At 36.6% G+C, this 17390-nt stretch overlaps 2 protein-coding genes across 2 annotated transcripts; one reads left to right on the top strand and one right to left on the bottom strand.

Moving 5' to 3' along the window:
- The first annotated feature begins 1725 nt into the window (after nucleotides 1–1725).
- Nucleotides 1726–3553, top strand: LOC124925570 (6-phosphogluconate dehydrogenase, decarboxylating 1, chloroplastic). The gene has a single exon (XM_047465605.1). It carries the CDS (start codon nucleotides 1887–1889, stop codon nucleotides 3354–3356), a length of 1470 nt encoding a protein of 489 aa, XP_047321561.1. The 5' UTR covers nucleotides 1726–1886; the 3' UTR covers nucleotides 3357–3553.
- A 1065-nt stretch (nucleotides 3554–4618) lies between these two features.
- Nucleotides 4619–8706, bottom strand: LOC124926934 (ATP-dependent Clp protease proteolytic subunit 4, chloroplastic). The gene is made up of 3 exons (XM_047467269.1): nucleotides 8208–8706; nucleotides 5933–6440; nucleotides 4619–4932 (listed from the first exon to the last, which is right to left on the bottom strand). Exons 1-2 carry the CDS (start codon nucleotides 8639–8641, stop codon nucleotides 5954–5956), a joined length of 921 nt encoding a protein of 306 aa, XP_047323225.1. The 5' UTR covers nucleotides 8642–8706; the 3' UTR covers nucleotides 4619–4932; nucleotides 5933–5953.
- Nucleotides 8707–17390: the final 8684 nt, after the last annotated feature.

Raw genomic sequence — 17390 nt, 5'->3', positions numbered from 1 at the left:
AACCGGAGAAATAGAGCAAGGTGTACATGCTAACAACGAGCCAATGTGATATCATAGATAACGTGCGAGAGCATCAATGCATGCTGCATTTTAGATATTCAAGTAATGTCTATTATGAGTATGTTAAATCACATTAAATTAATGATAATGCATAGACGGAATAGAATCATAGTCATTTATCTAGTTTGAGGTATGATGTTCCCCTAATGTGATGCAAATAAATGAACAAGCTAGAAAGTATGCATATTATATTATTGTGAGATCAATTTAAATGATATACGGATAAGAGATATCTTATAAGCTATAAGGATTTGTTACTAGAGTAAGTTACAAAATTTATAAGAAATTATTATAAGTCCATATTTTGTTACTATCAAAATTCTAGATCTTCTTCTTTCTTAACTCTCATTTTTGTTTATTTGAAATGTTTAATTTATAATATAATTAGTATTCTCACCGCAATGCACAACCCATGTTGTTTTTTTAAAAGGCCAATGTATATTAAGAATGAAAAAAAAAAAATCGTTTAAATACAACAAAAATCATGATATTAAAAGAAAAAATAAGAAAAAAACGGTACTCAATAAGTTATATCGAACTCGTAAATATTCGAAACAACGATTAACTTCCCGATAAACTCTACTAGTTTTTTGAACGAACCTCAGAAAGTGTCGTACTAATAGTATAATTAAAAATTCATTTAGACATATTTTTGTACAAATAATTTAGTTAGACGTATAGACTAATAAAAATTCATTTAAACATACCTAATTTAAAAGTTGACTCATTCCCCGGTTAGTGAATATAGTTAATTTTTTAGTAAATATTAATATTTATTAATTAAATATTTATTTTTTCTCTCTCCATCTTTTTTATTAATTAAATATTCAGTTTACATATTTTTTTCTTTTTCCTTTATCAATTATATTTCTCCTCTCAATTTTCATCTTCTTTCCTTTATAGCTTTGTTCTACAATAATATTTGTTTTTATTGTAATTGATCTTTTATTTTTTATTTTTTTAAATTAAAAATTTATTTGTGAATTTTATTCTACTGCAATAATTTTTTGAAGTGTTTTTTTTTTTTTGTGTTTTTTAATATAAATAAAAATAAAATTAATAGTCTATTTATTTAATTTTTTATTCAGAATTTATAAATTTTAATAAAAAAATATTTAAATAACATTAAACTATTTTATATATTAAAATATTTAAATATTAGTTCCTAAAAAGAACAAAACAATTATAAAATAATCTTTGTTACATAAAAAAAATATTAAAATAATCAAATACTTATATAAGATATGAGAATATAAAAAAAAAATTAATTAAAAAATATTATATCTAAAATACAAAATTAACTATGTTTACTAATATAAATTAAATGAACCTTTTTATAATAATATATACATTTAAATAAACTTTTAAAATAACCCAATAATTAAAATTAGCTATATAATAAAATAAAATTAATAAAAATAGTAATACTTGATAAGGTTAAATTATAAAAAATAATAATAATATTAATCCAATAATTAAAAATGGCTGTATATCTATCTAATTGAGGATTGTAGTTATAATTAGTTAATTAGCAAATATTAATTATCTAAAAACCTATTAAATTAATTAATTAAATATAATTAAAATTGGTCTCCTAGGATAAGCCGGCTTAAGCTGATGGCTTAATAGCGACCTCTCATAAGCTGCTGCGGCCGCCAGCCTTTCACTCCCTCGACGAGTCCGCCACCATCACCTACTTCTTCTTCTTCTTCTTCTCTCTCTATATCTCTTCAGTCCATCGCCGGTCTTCTCTCTCTATATCTCTCTCTCACACACACATACACGCACTCACTCACTCACAGACATCACACATTCCTTCATCCGCCATGGAATCTGCTCTACTCTCCCGCATCGGACTCGCCGGTTTAGCAGTCATGGGACAAAACCTAGCTCTCAACATTGCAGAAAAAGGTTTCCCAATCTCCGTCTACAATCGCACAACCTCCAAAGTCGACGAAACACTAGATCGAGCTCATCGCGAAGGTAATCTTCCATTAACAGGTCATTACAATCCACGCGATTTCGTTCTCTCTCTTCAACGTCCTAGATCTGTTATCATCCTCGTCAAGGCGGGCGCTCCCGTCGATCAGACAATCGCGGCTCTATCTGAACATATGGAATCGGGAGATACAATCATTGACGGAGGAAACGAGTGGTACGAGAATACTGAACGTCGTATCAAGGAGACTGCAGATCGTGGTATTCTTTACTTAGGTATGGGAGTTTCAGGTGGTGAAGATGGTGCTAGAAATGGTCCTTCTCTTATGCCTGGTGGATCATATCAAGCTTATCTTAACATTGAAGATATTGTTAAGAAAGTTGCTGCTCAAGTTGAGGATGGACCTTGTGTTACTTATATTGGTGAAGGTGGTTCTGGAAATTTCGTTAAAATGGTTCATAATGGGATTGAATACGGCGATATGCAGTTGATTTCGGAGGCGTATGATGTTCTTAAGAACGTTGGTGGTTTGACGAACTCCGAATTGGCTGAAATTTTCGATGAATGGAATAGAGGTGAGCTTGAGAGTTTCCTTGTTGAAATCACCACTGATATTTTCAGAGTTAAGGATGAACAGTATGGTGGTGAGCTTGTAGATAAGATTCTCGACAAAACAGGGATGAAGGGTACTGGAAAATGGACTGTTCAGCAAGCAGCTGAGCTTTCCATTGCTGCACCTACAATAGCAGCTTCACTTGACTGTCGTTACCTTAGCGGGTTAAAGGAAGAACGAGAAGCAGCAGCAGAGGTACTGAAAGGTGCTGGATTGAAGGAGTATGTTGGAGTTACAAAAACTGGTGCAGAGAAGAAACAGTTGATTGATGATGTGAGGCAAGCTCTGTATGCTTCAAAGATTTGCAGTTATGCACAGGGGATGAACTTGCTGAGAGCGAAAAGCTTTGAGAAAGGGTGGAATTTGAATTTGGGTGAATTGGCTAGAATTTGGAAAGGTGGGTGTATTATAAGAGCAGTGTTCTTGGACAGGATCAAGAAGGCGTATCAGCGAAACCCGAATCTTGCAAACTTGGTTGTTGATCCGGAATTCGCGAAGGAGATGGTTCAAAGGGAGGGTGCTTGGAGGAGAGTTGTTAAGGAGGCAATTGGAGCTGGGATTACTACACCTGGAATGTGTGCGAGTCTTGCTTATTTCGATACTTACAAGAGGCCTAGGGTTCCTGCTAACTTAGTTCAAGCTCAAAGAGACTATTTTGGAGCTCATACATATGAGAGGATTGATATTCCTGGAGCATATCATACCGAATGGAGTAAGCTTGCTAAATCTAATATCAAGTCTTAATTTGGGTTGGTGATCTTGAATCTTGAAGCTAAATCTTTTGTTTGTTTGTTGTTGTTGAGTGAGTGTCTCTAATTTGTCTTTGATTAGGCATATAGATGATGTTCTTATTCCTCCTAGTCTTCTTCTTCTTCATCTTCAAATAAACCCTTTTTTTTTTTTTATAAGTTAATAATAAGCTTCTTGACAATTTGCAGACATTTTGAAATGTTTTCTTTTGAAGAAGATGATGAGTTTTATTAAATGGGTATTTGTTCATTTTCATTTCAACTTGTTTTAAATGCTTGTGCTTTTGTGTGTAGCATGATTCAAATTTTGAAAATGTTTTGGTTTTTGAAATTGGATTGATTAGATTTGGGTTGAGGAATTTGAAATTATTGGTGAAATTTGTATAGTTTCTAAATATCTTCTGGCTCGATTTAGTGCGCCTCGATTTCGTTTAAGTGGTAAAAGTGATGTCTAAAAGAAAGATATGATAGTTTTTTTTGAAAAAGAAATATTGATTTAAAAGAAAATGAAAATATAAATGTTTATATATTTAATTTTTATATTTTACTCACAGCATCTACCATAAACTGATTCTTTTAGATATTTTAACTGAAATTTTAATATGAAAATTAATTTTTAGAATTTTCAAATAATACTGTATAAACAAAAACTTTGCTTAGCTTAAATTAGTTTAGAATCACCTATACAAATTGATACCATATTTAAATGATTTATTTATATTTAAAAATAATATTGTTTTATTATTTTCAAATAAATTATTTAGTTCATAACAGCTTGTGAAGTTTATCATTTTCCTCATGTTCTATTTCAAAAAAATATTAATTTTGTATATAACATATAGCCTAATATATTAGTATATATAGTCTAAAATATTAAAAATAAATAAATATATTGTTAGGGTTCTGAGCGTAAATATCATCCCGGTCAAAATTAAAAAATCGACAAGACAAAACACGATGTGAACCTCAAAAACGATCTCAAAATAAACATTCGCTTCAAAAATTGAACTCTGCAAGGGCCCTACAAAATTTCAAAATATTCAGACAATTGAATTGCAAGCGGCCATCACTCAAACTAGGTATTTAAAGGTGACAATTTTCGCTGTATTCCAAAAAAGTCGGTATCTTAAAAAATATAGATCCACATTCATTTAAAACACTGTTTTCAATTCGATCCATTACGGGTTCATCTTCTTCATCTTTCTGGTAAAAAAAAACAAAAACTGCTCATCACTTCAAGGACTCTGAACACATATATCATGAAATGATGTTTTTTTCATAGTACACCATGTTTCCCATAAATGGGTAAGAACTAGGAACAAACTAATGTGCAAAATAGAGTTAAATCATTAGGAAAAACTAAAAACCTTCATAAAAGGGAAGAATTGCAGAATTAGACATGTAAAACAACAACTAAGAAAATACCACCAAAGGTTATGAAGATGGCTTTCGGCTCCGACAATGGCACATTGCATCCACGATCCTTATTACAAAGTCGTCTTTCATTTGTTTCTCTTGTTTTGGCACATATTAAGAAGAGTAATAGTCCATTCCCATGTTCCTTGTCTAAGCTGAAAGAAGAAGAAAAAATACCTATCATCTAAATCAAGTGTGCACTATAAATGATGGTTCATGAGTAATTTAAGTAAAAAATCAATAGTCAGATGAAATACTTTGACCAAAAAAATAAAATATTGTTTTCAAATAAAATTTATAAATATTTTTTCGTTCAAATTCAGATCTGGGTATCGTTTAGTCAAAGGTTTTTGCCATCCTAGCTATTGAGGGTGAGTTTTCATTCAATTGATCGGTACTAAAAAAAGGACCAAATAAGTGGAATTAACTTCTACAAAATAAGAAAATATGATATAACCTATGCCAAGGCAATTGAGGATTATAATCATTTCTATCTTTATCTTATTTCATATACTTATATTATATTGATTTGATGATAAAATCTCTTTGGTGGCAAGGGAAAGTCTTCAATCACTCAAACAACTTGTTTATTCTCTTTCCTTCAACGGTTGCATAGAAAGTTTGTATCGCCATCCCCATGAACATTCGGAAAAATAGGATTTCATGGGATATTCTTGTTTCAGATATCACCTCTTCTTGTATTATTATGTGTAACTCTCTTTTTCTTTCTTTTTTGGAAAATGTTCTGGATGTGAAAACTCGTACTTATCAACTTGTGAACATTAGTTCTTATGTTCTACAACTAATCTATGAATCTCCAGATGAAATTAGTTTTTTTTTTTGCAACCACTGGTTTTTTCCCTAGAGGAAGTTAGTACGAACCCCACTGTCAAGACCTCCCACTAAAAGGCAATTAGGAATAGAACCCGAAATCCCTTAAGCAACACTCTTTCCACTTAGGCTATAATGCTATATCCTAATGACACTAGTTTCATTTATAAAATGAAAAATAAAAAAAAAATGCGGACAATGTTTCCCTTACATTATTAGATTCTAGGATATAGGCTAATGAAAACTCTAGTTTGGTATGCACCAACTGAAATCAACTGAATGAATCAAACACAACCATAAGAAGAAAGTGATAAAGGTTATTACCTCTGGAAAAACAGACATTGACTAATATATCTCATCATCTGGGATGTCTGGTGTCAAGTACTTTCGCGGGTCCTTACTGATTTCCTCATAATTGAAAATGGACGCTTTGACATTTTCTGGAACAGGCTCTAGAGGAATAATAGTATCCCTGTCAATAACTCCATCAATTATACCATATTCCACTGCTTCAATTGGAGACATGTAGCGATCCCTGTCAATGTCTTTCTGAACTTGCTCATACGATCTACCAGTGAAAGCAGATACAATTCTAGTCAAATTATCCTTGCTATGCATAATTTCCTTGGCTTGAATTTCTACATCTATTGCTTGACCACTTGCACCTCCAAGAGGTTGATGAATCATTACCCGGGTATTGGGCATTGCAAAGCGTTTGCCTTTGGTTCCACCACCAAGTATAATCGAAGCGGTTGATGCTGCAATTCCCAAAGCAACTGTCGAAACATCTGCCCTCACAAGCTGTACCACATCGTAGATAGCCATTGTAGCACTGAAAGGAAAACAAAACAAATTAAGTCATATTGCTTAAAGATTTAATTCTTATGTTTCATGCTTCCTTTAGGATCAGATATGGAGTTTGTTTGATATGTTTTTCTTTTATTTCAAAATATCTAGGGCGGTGTTTGATAACACAACTTATCACTTAATCTAGATAATTAAGGGCTTATTTATTACATTAACATTTATTTCATTTAATCTTATTATTTAGATTCAACTCAAATTAAGCTATAAAATCCAACTTAATTTGGTAAGCTATGAATTAGTTAATTGGAAAATCTAATAAGAACATTCAAAAAGACAACTTAAACCCGAAAAAGTAATCAATCTACGCTATTATGAGAAAAGGGCAAAATCATCTTTAATAACTTCCATGACACTAGTTCAACATTTAATCAAATTAACTTACATACCAAGCACCTAAAATTCAGACAGATTCATTTGGTTTATTCAACATTTATTTTACAAATACTTAACTCATTCAACACTTAAAAATTTATTATTCAACATTCATCACTTATTTTTTAGTGACATCGAACACACCTTAGATTATAATTAAAAAGAACTTGTTTGACGTAAAAAATGGTTTATTTGGGTCATATTATCAAAATATCCTTAGTATTGAATATTTTAAAATGTTATAAAGAATAAAGTAATGGTACTTTGTATTTTGGTGAATGAATTGATTGATTAAATAGAAGAAGTGATTGACGATGGAATAGTGATTTATTTGTATAAATAAACAAAGTCCAACAAGCCCATGGCGTTCAATATGAAATCATTTAATCAACAAACCCATGATCTTAAGGGTATGGGTGGAATGGTTTTGAAGACACAATATGCAAAGTAATTCTTAAAGTGTTAGTTAGGACATGAATATGAATACAATTGGTATCATTGATTAATGATGTGTGGTCTTATGGATGTGGGTGGAATGGTTTTGAAGACACAAAATGCAAAGTAGTTCTTAAAGTGTTAGTTAGAACACGAATAGAGATTTCAGGAATACAATTGGTATCATTGATTAATGATGTGTCTAAATAGATAATAGTAGACTTGTAGAAGGATAAGCATGAGGTGATAAAATTTGGTATTAATTAAATAGAAAGCTAGTAGTCTACATCCTCTCATCGCCAATTCTTTCTTGTTTTATCCCAATTCTATCAATATACAATTTTGAATCTTAACAGAACACTTCTCATGCAATGTATGATAGTTTGTATGTAACGAAAACGAATAATATACAGTGGCAAACACCTAAAATTTATGTTTGATATTTGTATTCAGCATTTAACATAAACAAACCCTTAAAATTTGTTAAGCAAAGTGTTGAGAACAAGTCTTAGTTATAAGTCATTTTAATTGTACTTAATAATATCGAACATGTCTACTTAACATCTAAGAACAGATTTGGTGTTCATGTTTCATAGCAATTTGTAGCCATTCATTCATTCACACAATCGCTAGTCAAATTTCAGTTTCTTATTTTCAAGACCTAACTTTTAGTTTCATCGAATTAAGAAGTCTGGAAGTTTTGTTTCTTTTCATCTATACACACACATCAAGAAGAAGAATCACTGTAGAATTTGATTTCCTATGTAATAGTGTTTCACGTCCATGGCAATCAATAATCATGATAGGAATATGAATGGAGTTTTGGCTTCAATAAGAAATACAGGACAGTAAATCTCTACCAAATTCACGTTTATTAAGCAAATATAGATTGAATTATTGAGCATATTATAAGTACAAGACAAACCTCAAAGATCCACCAGTCGAATTGATGAACAGTCTAATATCCTTAGTCGGATCTTGAGCATCCAACAATAACAATTGGCTAATAATAGCATCTGCAACAAAATCATCAATACTGCTTCCCAGAAACACAATCCTCTCCCGGAGCAACAGTCCCATCGCGTCGGAATCAGCTCCTCTCATCCCTGTTGCCGGCGATTGAGACGCATAAGGAGATAATATGTCAGAATAATCGTTTACCTCACGCTTTGAATCCGGAAAACCGCTGTTTACTTTAGGACTGGCGGCAATCGAACATCTAGTAGAAAATGATAAGTGAGGACGAATAGAGAATGATTGGATCCTTGAAAGAGACTTCTTCCGGAGATTGACAATTCCAGAACGGCATGTAGCGATGGAATTGGAAGCTAACGGAGCAGAGATTGAAAGTAAGTCCATTTTTGATACAGCGGAGTTGCAGAGAAAGACGAAGAAGAGAGGGTTTTGGGTAAGGCGAGTTTTCAGCGAAGAAGAAAGAGGATAACAACAAGATATTATTTTCTAATTTCGTCCCTATCTTTTATTTATATTTTTATTTTTCCCTTAAACTTAATCTAAAAAATTAGTTGGTTGGTTAACTATTTTAATAGAGAATTTTAATTAGACTCTAGGTTGTGCTTCGTTTTTTAACTTTTTAGATGGCCCTAGTGATGAAGATAGGAGTGTTAATTAAGGTCGGATTGACTAGCATGTTGATCAATACTATTTTTTTCTCATTTTTTTTAGAAATGTCTTTTTTTTTTTGTCATTTAATTAAAATCCTATATAAGAAAACTAGAGATACAAGAGTCTTATGAACAAGCCAAAGCGTAATCTGATGTCGAGGTATAATCATAAAAGACCATACGTTGTGATGCCACTCCACAATCTTCCCATGAGAGCAAATGCATTATCATGCCAAACTAGAGCTAAATTTGTTATTTATCTCAACCTTCCACTCATGCACATCAACCAATTCATGAAATGTTATAGGATTAATAGCCTGAATGATTCTTGCCCCCAGCCTCAAATATCATTGCATTGACATTCTTTAACTTCACGTACTATTGCCAACTTTTGTTCTCTTCTCATTCAGATGTTTCCGGCTTCATACCAGAATATAGTGCCCTACTGTTACAAGCGTAACTTGCTGGCCTCGGTCTTGGCTTGATTGCGGAAGGCCAGGACCGAGTGGTGCCTAAAAAGAATGTCGCGGGTGTGCGGCATGGGCACCGGGGTGGCGAAATGCGAAGTGTCGGAAGATTCTGTCGGGGCGCGAGTTTTAAAAGACAAGGACCGAGAGATGGATACTAGCACGTGGGATTGTCTCGGCATGATGAGGAGTGTCGAGACCGAGCGGAAAGGGTCGTTTGCGTGCGACCTAGGACCGTAAGAGTAACAACAGCCGGCGCATTGAGTGTGCGCGCAGAGGGTGGGAAAAGTGTGGAGAAGGAAGCATCAGACCGAGAAAAGGTTAGCCTTGCAGAAGCATCTGACCGAGGGAAAAGCTGACCAAGCGTAAGCATCAGACCGAGGACCGAGGACTGAGGACCGTACATTCCAGACAGGGGGCCGGATCATTGTGCATGGGTCAGGCTTCGACCATGGGTCGGACAGTGGACCGGGTTTTGGACCGGTACCCGCCCCAACCCACTGGGCGACCGAAGAGAAGCGCCGCGCCAGGTCAAAGAAGGAATAAGTCTCAGCCACGACCGAGTATGTCGGGAGGGCCCGGTCAAGACCCTATTATTTCGGAAGGCCAAGTCTTGGATGACTTTGTCAGCCAAGACCTAGCCAAGGGCTTTCTCCGTCTCCAAGTTTCTAACTGTTATTCTTAATGGCTATAAATGTATCATGAGCTGCACAAGACGAGGGAGTTGAGTTTTTGGTAGAGAAATACCCACAACTAGTGAGCGTCATTTTGTGTGCAGCCTTGAGATTTATAGCCTTCTTTGTAATCATATTTGTGAGTGAATATATATCAAAGTTGGGCGTTTGCCCGTAAATTCTGTGTCTTTAAGATTCTGCATACTTCTTGATTGTGTTGTGAACTTGCTGGTTAGTTTCTGTGCGAAAAACTAACCTCGGTGTTGGAGTTGGGCTGACTGTTTTGGTGCGCAAAACAGGCCGCACAAGGGCAGAAAGTTAGAAAAATTCCGCTGCATAATTGCCTTTGTGACAGGTGGTATCAGAGCTCTGTTTCCGAGTTCTATCAAGCATGACAGAGAGAAGGGAGACCCGAGGCCTGACCTTAGAGATGGAGCCAAGGCTAAGGCGTTTGGAGGCGCTGGTCGGAGTCCCTAATAATGGAGAGGAGGCCTCCATATTTACACAGATCAGCGACCTGAATACAGAATGGTTGTCCACGCGGAATTCCATTGCTGTTGTGTCAGAGTTTGTTGGTCAGAAGGCTCTAGTGACTGAAGAGGATCTAGAGGCCCGACTTGAAGAATTGGTGACGGATGAGGAACTGGATTCCAGATTGGAACAGCTGGTAACTCAGGAAAACTTAGATTCAAGATTGAAACATTTCGAGAATGAGATAAAACTCTTGAAGAGAGTGGTTGATGCTTCAAACTCGGCTGGCCAGGGAGCGCTGGTAACCGAAGGTGACTTGTTGTCCAGATTGGAGTACTTCGACGTAGAAATCAGGCTCTTGAAGAAAGCTGTCGGCAGCAGCCATGCCACAGCCCCTGTTTCTGCATCTAGATTTAAAGTGCCGGAGCCAAAGCCCTTTGGTGGTGTGAGAAGCGCCAAAGAGCTGGAGAATTTTCTATGGGATATGGAAACCTACTTCGCAGCGGCGAAGATCCCAGAAGAAGAAAGGGTTTCCATCACGAGTATGTACCTTGCGGGGGACGCAAAGCTCTGGTGGAGGGCTCGCTTAGCAGATGATACGAGTGCAAACCGTGCAAAGATTGATTCGTGGGAAAGCATAAAGGGTGAGCTGAAGGAACAATTTCTGCCTCGAAACTCATCATGGAGGGCGAGAGAGGCACTTCGAAACTTGAAACATGGTGCCTCGACCAGGGATTATGTTAGGGATTTTACTTCTCTAATGCTGGATGTGAAAGATATGACTGAAGAGGATAAGTTGTTTAACTTCTTATCAGGTTTGCAACCGTGGGCGCAAACCGAGCTAAGAAGGCAGGATGTGAAGAACTTGCCTTCGGCTGTTGCTGCAGCTGATCGCCTAGTGGACTTTAAAGCAATCGGGGGTGCGAACCCTGATGCCAAGAAGCACACGCAGAGAGACAAGGGAAAGGCCAAATCTTTTGAAAAAGAGGCAGCCAGGTCTGAGGGATCCTACAGCAAGAAAGAGACAAAAGGAAGTTTTGTTTTCAAGGACAGGGCCAACCAGGGGTGCTTCATTTGTGATGGCGACCACCGTATGAAGGACTGTCCAAAGCGTGCAAGAGTAGCAGCACTCTTGGCCGAGGAAGATGAGGAACCTAGTGAAGAATTTCCAGCCAGGGTAAATCCGATTCAACTATTGAGTGCCTTGCATGCGGAGAAATCAGTCCCGGGGTTGGGATTAATGTTTGTGAAAGTCTGTATCAATGGAAGAGAGGTGATGGCGCTGGTTGATTCAGGGGCCACACATAACTTTGTTGCAGACCGAGTAATTCAGAAGCTGGGATTGGTGATGTCCCCACACAAGGGCCGATTGAAGGCCGTGAATTCTGAAGCCACGCCAAATAAAGGTATGGCCAAGGCCGATCTCCAGGTGGGAAGTTGGCAGGGGCAGGTCGAGTTTATGGCAGTCCCTTTAGATGATTATGAAGTCATTTTAGGACTTGAGTTTTTGATCCAAGCGATGGTGGTGGTGATGCCTCATTTGGGAGGGATTTTCGTTGGTGATCCCAAGAATCCCTCATTTATAAAAGGAACTTATGAATCTCTAAAAAAAAGTAAGTCGGGATGCCTTGCAGCCATGCAGCTAGTTGAAAGTTGTGTTGGAGAAGAGGAGGCAGAAGCGTCGACTGGGTTGGAGAAGAAAGCCAGAAAGGGTCAAGGGTCGGCCTGTTCTAAGGTCCCGACGCTTGCGGGGTCCAGATTTTCTAAAGTTGCGGAAAAGGTAACCAAGAAAGGCCCTAAACATCAGCCGTGGGTGAAGGTGATGGCTTGTTCGGTATGTAAACTGGGCAAGACCGAGAAGAAGATGGAAGTGGGTCTGCTGCAGCGACCATCACATATTCCGGGGAGAATGGGCAGGTATCTCTCAAAGGGCTTCGTTCTCGAATTCCCAAGTGCAAGTGGGAAGATCTCTACTCCGTGTGTGGGTAGAGCAGCCAAGTATACGGTCTCAAAGGGGGTGCTAAAGGTATTTCCAGCAGAGGGGACCGAGGAGTGTTTTTCCAGATACTTGGGTGCGGCGAAATTCCTGAAGGCGAGCAGGAAGACCTCGGTCCTAGGAGCAGACCGATTATACAAGTACACGGTCCTGATGAGAAAGCTGAAGGTGCGTTCGGCTAGCAAGACCGAGAAAATTATTTTTGTGTGTTTAAGCAAGGCAGGGTTAGCGCAGGCCCCAACGAGGACGTTGGCTTCGTTTGGTGGGGGTGGTGTGTTACAAGCGTAACTTGCTGGCCTCGGTCTTGGCTTGATTGCGGAAGGCCAGGACCGAGTGGTGCCTAAAAAGAATGTCGCGGGTGTGCGGCATGGGCACCGGGGTGGCGAAATGCGAAGTGTCGGAAGATTCTGTCGGGGCGCGAGTTTTAAAAGACAAGGACCGAGAGATGGATACTAGCACGTGGGATTGTCTCGGCATGATGAGGAGTGTCGAGACCGAGCGGAAAGGGTCGTTTGCGTGCGACCTAGGACCGTAAGAGTAACAACAGCCGGCGCATTGAGTGTGCGCGCAGAGGGTGGGAAAAGTGTGGAGAAGGAAGCATCAGACCGAGAAAAGGTTAGCCTTGCAGAAGCATCTGACCGAGGGAAAAGCTGACCAAGCGTAAGCATCAGACCGAGGACCGAGGACTGAGGACCGTACATTCCAGACAGGGGGCCGGATCATTGTGCATGGGTCAGGCTTCGACCATGGGTCGGACAGTGGACCGGGTTTTGGACCGGTACCCGCCCCGACCCACTGGGCGACCGAAGAGAAGCGCCGCGCCAGGTCAAAGAAGGAATAAGTCTCAGCCACGACCGAGTATGTCGGGAGGGCCCGGTCAAGACCCTATTATTTCGGAAGGCCAAGTCTTGGATGACTTTGTCAGCCAAGACCTAGCCAAGGGCTTTCTCCGTCTCCAAGTTTCTAACTGTTATTCTTAATGGCTATAAATGTATCATGAGCTGCACAAGACGAGGGAGTTGAGTTTTTGGTAGAGAAATACCCACAACTAGTGAGCGTCATTTTGTGTGCAGCCTTGAGATTTATAGCCTTCTTTGTAATCATATTTGTGAGTGAATATATATCAAAGTTGGGCGTTTGCCCGTAAATTCTGTGTCTTTAAGATTCTGCATACTTCTTGATTGTGTTGTGAACTTGCTGGTTAGTTTCTGTGCGAAAAACTAACCTCGGTGTTGGAGTTGGGCTGACTGTTTTGGTGCGCAAAACAGGCCGCACAAGGGCAGAAAGTTAGAAAAATTCCGCTGCATAATTGCCTTTGTGACACCTACCATCGCCAAATCTGACTTGATATAGCAGTCTCGAACTTTGTTTCAGTTTCAGTATCTTCTTTAACGATCAAGACATGTTCTTCTTCACCTTGTACGTCCAGATACTTCTCTCCACTTTCAGGAATTTTGAATGTACCCATTTGACCCAAAGCAAATCTTCTTTTTTTCAATCTTCTAAAACTGTTTATAGGTTAACGCTTTGTTTCATTCCGTGCAATTTTTGATACCTAGACCCCCTTCTTTCTTGGGTTTACAAACATTATCCCATTTTACCTTTTGCCTCCTCTTCCTTGATTGCCCAAAATGAAATCTCTTACTAGTTTATCAAGTTCTTTCATCACCATTTTAGAAATAACAATCTGTTGTGCCCAGAATCCAATGCTGCCCATTATGACCTTAGTAACCAACTCAATTATGTCCTCATATGTTAAGTTTTTTTAGGCCCAACCGTTTATTGACTTTTTGACATTCTCAATTAGTAATCTGCAATGTGTGATCCTGAGCTGTTTGGACGAGAGAGACACTCCCAAGTAGGCATTTGACCCTCTTTGATTCAATGACATTTAAAATATTCTCTTTAGTTACTTCATCCACCCCTCCATAAAAAACAACACTCTTTTTTCTTCATTTATGTAGAGGTCAGTGATACTTGGGATTGATTAAGAACTTCATTTATGGTATTCATGGAGTCCACGTTTTCATGCGCTACAATAAAAAGGTCATCAACAAAACAAATATGGGTAATTTATTCCTCCAAACAAAAAGGATGATAGACAATTGGTTTATTCTTCAGTATCTCCTTGAAGATACAATTAAGGATTTTCATGATTAGAACAAATATATATGAGGATAAGGGATTCCCTTGCCTAACAACGTTTTAACCTTTGAAAAATTCTGCGTCGGCACCATTTACACTTACAATGAAATGGGTGAACGTCACACACTGCATAATCCACTCCACAAACACATTAGAAAAACTAGAAACAATAAAAAAAAGTTTTGAATAACATCAAATCTAATGGAATCAAATGTTTTCTAATATTAACTTTAATAGCAATCTTAGGTGTAATTCTTTTCCTACCATAACCCTTAAGAAGACCTTGCATAAGAAGTATATTATGAGATATATAACGACCATGAATTAATGATGACTGCCCATGACTAACAATGCAAGAAATTACGTTTTTAAACTTGTTGGAAATGATTTTCGAAATGGTTTTATAAATAACATTACAACAAGAGATATGGCGAAAATCTTAAATATTTCTAGGTGTTAGGTGTAAAACTTTTAGGAATTAGATTTAAAATGGTAACATTCCATTGTTTCAACATCTTCCTATTATGAAAAAACTAGCATTTAGCCCGTGCATTTGCACGAGTAATAATACAAAAACCGTGAAAAAAAATTACGGATAACATTTTTTATTTTATTTTTAACCGTTTTAAGTTTATGGGTGGATCAACCCACAATCCGACCCAAGTATCCATTTACTCAACATCATTATATATTAGTTAGTTAAAAAGTTAAACTTATATTAATATTAAAACGTCTCACGTTTATCAAATTTGGTGTTGAATTTAAAATATAAAGTCTTTGTAGTCTAGTTGGTTAAAGAGTTGTACTTGTTTTGTTAGGTTGCAAGTTCGAAACATACCTTTAGCATTTTTAATTTTATTTTTAACCGTTTTAAATTTAAAAACGGGTCAACCCACAATCCGACACAAGTATCCAAATTAACCACAGCTCTCGACCCGGCAATCCGGACACTTTAAAAATTAAGCATCATTATATATATAAATTAGTTGGTTAAAAAGTTAAACTTATATTAATATTAAAACGTCCCGCGTTTATCAAATTTAGTGTTGAATTTAAAATATAAAGTCTTTGTACCCTAGTTGGTTAAAGAGTTATACTTGTTTTGTTAGGTTGCAAGTTTGAAACATACCTCTAGCATTTTTAATTTTATTTTTAACCGTTTTAGATTTTAAAACGGGTCAACCCATAATCCGACCCAAGTATCCAAATTAAGCACAGCTCTCAACCCGGCAATCCGGACACTTTAAAAATTAAGCATCATTATATATATATATATATATTAGTTAGTTAAAAAGTTGAACTTATATTAATATTTAAACGTCCCGCGTTTATCAAATTTGGTGTTGAATTTAAAATATAAAGTCTTTTTAGCTTAGTTGGTAAAAGAGTTGTACTTGTTTTGTTAGGTTGCAAGTTCGAAACATGCCTCTAGCATTTTTTATTTTATTTTTAACCGTTTTAAATTTAAAAACGGGTCAACCCACAATCCGACCCCAGTATCCAAATTAACCACAGCTCTCGACTTGGCAATCCGGACACTTTAAAAATTAAGTATCATTATATATATATATATATATATAAATTAGTTAGTTAAAAGTTGAACTTATATTAATATTAAAACGTCCCGCGTTTAGCAAATTTGGTGTTGAATTTAAAATATAAAGTCTTTGTATCTTAGTTGGTTAAAGAATTGTACTTTTTTTTGTTAGGTTGCAAGTTCGAAACATACCTCTAACATTTTTAATTTTATTTTTAACCGTTTTAAATTTAAAAACGAGTCAACCCACAATGCGACCCAAGTATCCAAATTAACCACAGCTCTCGACCCGGCAATCCGGACTTTAAAAATTAAGCATCATTATATATATATATATATATATATATATATATATATATATTCCAACACCCATTCACCACATCCTTATCAATAATGCTCCAGTTACTCTTAAAAATTTCTACAATGAATCCATACGGCCCAGGACTTTTATCCCCATTCATATGGAACATTCCTTGTCTAACATCCTACTCTGTTACCCTTTCCATCAATATGCTTCATCATTATATCCATTCTGCTTCAGTTTAATTATACTAAGATAGCTAATGTTGATAGAATTTACTCTCTTGGTGCCAATTAATTCCTTGTAGAACCTAATTGTTTTCTCATGAACCTGTTTATGTCCAATTGCAACACCCCATCATCCTTTTCCAATCTGACCACCTGATGAACATTTCTTATAAAAAAAGGCTATACTTTTATCTTTCAAAGGCAGTCATCTCTGCCTTGATTTCTGTCTAGCAAAACTCTCCTCGTAAACACTAAATTTTCTGAATTCCGCAAACACATTCTTCATCAGATTAGAAAGATTGCTAGGTACATTGCTACAAAGGATTTACCTTTGCACTTCTTCAAGCTGTTTTCTAGCTTTAGCAACTTTGATGAAGATTTTGTTGAACCTAATTTGGTTGAACTTCTACAATTATACTATTAAAAGTCTAAACTTTTCAGTAACTTTAAAACATTGCAGTTCCTTCAATTCGGCTGATCCAGACCTCTTCTAATATCTGAGTAAACCTATAATCATCCATCTAAAAGTTGAAGAACTTAAATGACCTTTTAATCATTTATTTTCTTTTTCCAACTCAAGCTAATTGGGCAATGATCCGGTATTTCAGGACTTAATACATGGATGTGGCTATTAGGGAATTTAGTCACCCACATTTCATTAACCA

Source organism: Impatiens glandulifera, chromosome 2 (assembly GCF_907164915.1).
Source record: "Impatiens glandulifera chromosome 2, dImpGla2.1, whole genome shotgun sequence".
Taxonomy (NCBI): domain Eukaryota; kingdom Viridiplantae; phylum Streptophyta; class Magnoliopsida; order Ericales; family Balsaminaceae; genus Impatiens; species Impatiens glandulifera.
This window is presented reverse-complemented; position numbering and strand designations above follow the sequence as displayed.

Coding starts and splice junctions, on each gene's coding strand:
- LOC124926934 (XM_047467269.1), bottom strand. CDS start 8,641: ATGGACTTACTTTCAATCTCTGCTCCGTTAGCTTCCAATTCCATCGCT. Junction 6,441..8,207: donor TCGACTGGTGGATCTTTGAG/GTTTGTCTTGTA, acceptor TTTTCCTTTCAG/TGCTACAATGGCTATCTACG.
- LOC124925570 (XM_047465605.1), top strand. CDS start 1,887: ATGGAATCTGCTCTACTCTCCCGCATCGGACTCGCCGGTTTAGCAGTC.